At 46.8% G+C, this 3507-nt stretch overlaps 1 protein-coding gene across 2 annotated transcripts; it reads right to left on the minus strand.

The window, feature by feature from the left end:
• Window positions 1-797: 797 nt before the first annotated feature.
• Window positions 798-3507, minus strand: LOC117940907 (HEAT repeat-containing protein 4-like). Of its 2 annotated transcripts, XM_034866030.1 has the most exons (6): window positions 3317-3507; window positions 2843-3026; window positions 2147-2216; window positions 1793-1982; window positions 1438-1516; window positions 828-998 (listed from the first exon to the last, which is right to left on the minus strand). In XM_034866030.1, the coding sequence occupies exons 1-6, from the start codon at window positions 3406-3408 to the stop codon at window positions 882-884; spliced, it is 732 nt and encodes a 243-aa protein (XP_034721921.1). In that variant the 5' UTR covers window positions 3409-3507; the 3' UTR covers window positions 828-881. The 2 variants fall into 2 exon arrangements, with proteins under 2 accessions (XP_034721922.1, XP_034721921.1); XM_034866031.1 differs by lacking the exon at window positions 1438-1516 and having other exon boundaries at window positions 798-998.

The raw sequence follows: 3507 nt of genomic DNA on the forward strand, positions 1-3507 counted from the left end.
CTCTCCATCTCTCTGTCTCTCTCTCTCTCCATCTGTCTGTCTCTCTCTCTCTCCATCTGTCTGTCTCTCCATCTGTCTGTCTCTCTCTCTCTCCATCTGTCTGTCTCTCTCTCTCTCCATCTCTCTGTCTCTCTCCATCCGTCTCTCTCTCTGTATCTGTCTGTCTCTCCATCTGTCCGTCTCTCTCTCTCTCCATCTGTCTCTCTCTCCATCTGTCTCTCTGTAACAGAATACGTCTGCTGCCCAGTTACTGGGTCATGTGATGGAGCTGGAGAGTTTAGCCAACCAGGTTCTGCAGAGGAAGGAAGTCCAGAGCAGCCAACAGGGTGACATCTCTGCATGACGACAGGGGGTCGGCACGACGACAGGGCGTCGGCATGGCGACGACAGGGCGTCTGCACAACGACGGTTTCAGATTCTGTTGTCTGATAAAACACCCAGACCTTTGCACATTGCCACTGTTGATAGTTGTTGTTGTTGTTGTTGTTGTTATTATTGGTTGGGACTGAGTTGTTCTCATTGTTTTTGTTGTTTTGAAATAAAATCTATTTTAAAAGTTAAATCTCAACGTATTCCTTAATTTGTTGTTTGTAGCTGATTCAACTGAAGGTGAGGTGGAGCAGACCCTGTTAGAGTAATAATAATAATAATAATAATAATAGTTAAAGGTCCCATGGCATGAAAATGTCACTTTGAGGTTTTTTAACATTAATATGAGTCGTCGTCCTTTATTTTAAGAACCTTTATTGATCCTGATCAGCTGACCCGTGGTGACCTATCGGAGGAACCTGAACCTTTATTGATCCTGATCAGCTGACCCGTGGTGACCTATCGGAGGAACCTGAACCTTTATTGATCCTGATCAGCTGACCCGTGGTGACCTATCGCTGACTCATCAGCCACGCTGACGCCCCGCGGCGTCGCCCCCCCCCGGCCTGCAGCCGCTCCAGCAGCAGCAGCTTCTCCGTTATCACGCTCCGCTCACACAGATGCTGCACCTGCAACGACAACAAAAACAACAACAACATCATCAACATCAACATCAACAACAACAACATCAACAACAACATCAACAACACATCCACAAGGAGCTCGTAGACCGCAACTGAGATCTCAGGAGGATCAACATACTCAACTAAAGTGACAAATGTTGAATAAGCCACAACAATGTCAAGAAATGACACAACTATTCACCAAAATCAGCTGTAGTACCTGCAGGCTGACGTAGTATTTATATATATATATCAGCTGTAGTACCTGCAGGCTGACGTAGTATTTATATATATATATCAGCTGTAGTACCTGCAGGCTGACGTAGTATTTATATATATATATCAGCTGTAGTACCTGCAGGCTGACGTAGTATTTATATATATATATCAGCTGTAGTACCTGCAGGCTGACGTAGTATTTATATATATATATCAGCTGTAGTACCTGCAGGCTGACGTAGTTCTTCAGGCGGAGATCTTCGTGCCGGTCGCTGTTACACAGACGCAGCGTCTCCTTCATCGTGCTGAATATTAATATATTAACAGTATATTCATTAATTATTAATTTAACAATAGTAATAAATAGTTAAAGCTAACACACTTATTATACTAATTATATATGTCTGGATACAAACGTGTGTGTGTGTGTGTGGCTGTATATATATTGTGTGTGTGTGTGTGTGTGTGTGTGTGTGTGTGTGTACATATTGTGTGTGTGTGTTTGTGTGTGTTTGTGTGTGTGTGTGTGTGTGTGTACATATTGTGTGTGTGTGTGTGTGTGTGTGTGTGTGTGTGTGTACCTGCGGACCAGCTGGTCAGACTCCACGTTGACGCGCTGCAGCAGGAAGTCCTGCAGCTGGGCGGAGGGCACGGCGGCGCTGAGCAGCAAGCGGCAGGCAGCGAGACGCAGCTCCGCCTCCTCCTCAGTCTCCACACAGCGCAGCAGCACCTCCTGCACGTCCTGGGAGGACAAACCCAACGCACCCACAGCTGCAACCACAAGAAGAAGAAGAACCACCACCACCACCACAAGAACCACAACCAGAAGAAAAAGAAGAACTTTAAGAAACTGTAAAGTAAAGATCTGTTTTGTTTCTTGTATTTAATAAATAAAGAAGACTGTGTGTTTCTTGTTGTATTTACAGAACATTTACCTCCGATGGCCGACAGTCGAACATCTCGAGCTGCCTCGTCCTCGACCACCTGCAGCAGACGCCTCACTACCTGTCACCCAGAACACAGCTGTACTCTCAGAGAACTACAGTCACCCAGAACACACCTGTACTCTCAGAGAACTACAGTCACCCAGAACACACCTGTACTCTCAGAGAACTACAGTCACCCAGAACACACCTGTACTCTCAGAGAACAACAGTCACCCAGAACACACCTGTACTCTCAGAGAACTACAGTCACCCAGAACACACCTGTACTCTCAGAGAACTACAGGACACCTGCAGCGTTAGCAGCATTAACAGCATTAGCAGCATTAACAGCATTAACAGCACTTGTGAGTTCATCATGTGACAGCGAGACTGTGGAAGGAGCAGTACTTCCTGTATGTGCTTCACCAGCCAACACATTTCATGGAGCATGAACAGGGAGCGTCTGAAGCTGAATATGTCCTAGTGTCTCCTCTGGACAGGAAACTGAATATCTTTGAGTTGTGGACAACACGAGACATTGGAGGACATCATCTTGGGCTTTTTGGGAAACTCTAATCCACATTTTAGAGCCAGGACTCCTCCTCCATTCATCCAGACATTACCCCACCACCCTGAAAACTACTGAGTAGCTGCAGCCTTTCTCTACGGACATCATCCTCAACCCAGCATCTTCTCCTCTCTTACCGTGCCGTCCTTCAGCTGCAGAGACGCCACCGTCAGACAAGATTGTTTCCGGACGGCAGGGAACTCATCCCTGAGGCAGCGGAGGAGCGGCTCCAGCAGCGCCGCCGCCGTTAACTTCAGATGGTCCATTATATCCAGAGCCTCCATCCGGGCCTGGAGACCCTGCCCCTCCTCCAGCTTTAACCTACGTAGGAAGGATGGATGGGTGGGTAGACAGACAGACGGTAGAGATAGATAGATAGATAGATAGATAGATAGATAGATAGATAGATAGATAGATAGATAGATAGATAGATATATACAGTGGTGTGAAAAAGTGTTTGCCCCCTTCCTCATTTCCTGTTCCTTTGCATGTTCAATAAACTAGAAATAATAAATAAGAAAATGAATGAGAGCAGAAGCCTCCTTTACAGTAGTTAGCATGTAGTTAGCATGTAGTTAGCATGTAGTGCTAACTGTAGTTTCCGTCAGCACCTGAGCTCAGTGTGGACTTGGTGCCTCTTCCCCAGCTTCATGAGCGTCTCTGCAGCAGCGAGGCGGACCGTGTCGATGTGGTCGCTACGCATCAGCTCGCACAGCTTCTGCACCACATCCTGCAACACAACCGGGACACAGAGTCACATCCTGCAACACAACCGGGACACAGAGTCACATCCTGCAACACA

The sequence above is a fragment of the Etheostoma cragini genome, unplaced genomic scaffold (assembly GCF_013103735.1).
Source record: "Etheostoma cragini isolate CJK2018 unplaced genomic scaffold, CSU_Ecrag_1.0 ScbMSFa_3705, whole genome shotgun sequence".
Lineage (NCBI taxonomy): Eukaryota > Metazoa > Chordata > Actinopteri > Perciformes > Percidae > Etheostoma > Etheostoma cragini.

What these genes read in the sequence shown, in the direction of transcription:
- LOC117940907 (XM_034866030.1), bottom strand. Translation starts at nt 3,408, where the DNA reads ATGCGTAGCGACCACATCGACACGGTCCGCCTCGCTGCTGCAGAGACG. An exon ending in CAAGTCCACACTGAGCTCAG is followed by an intron (nt 3,027 to 3,316) that starts GTGCTGACGGAA and finishes CTTCCTACGTAG; the next exon opens with GTTAAAGCTGGAGGAGGGGC. An exon ending in TCGACTGTCGGCCATCGGAG is followed by an intron (nt 1,983 to 2,146) that starts GTAAATGTTCTG and finishes TTGTGGTTGCAG; the next exon opens with CTGTGGGTGCGTTGGGTTTG.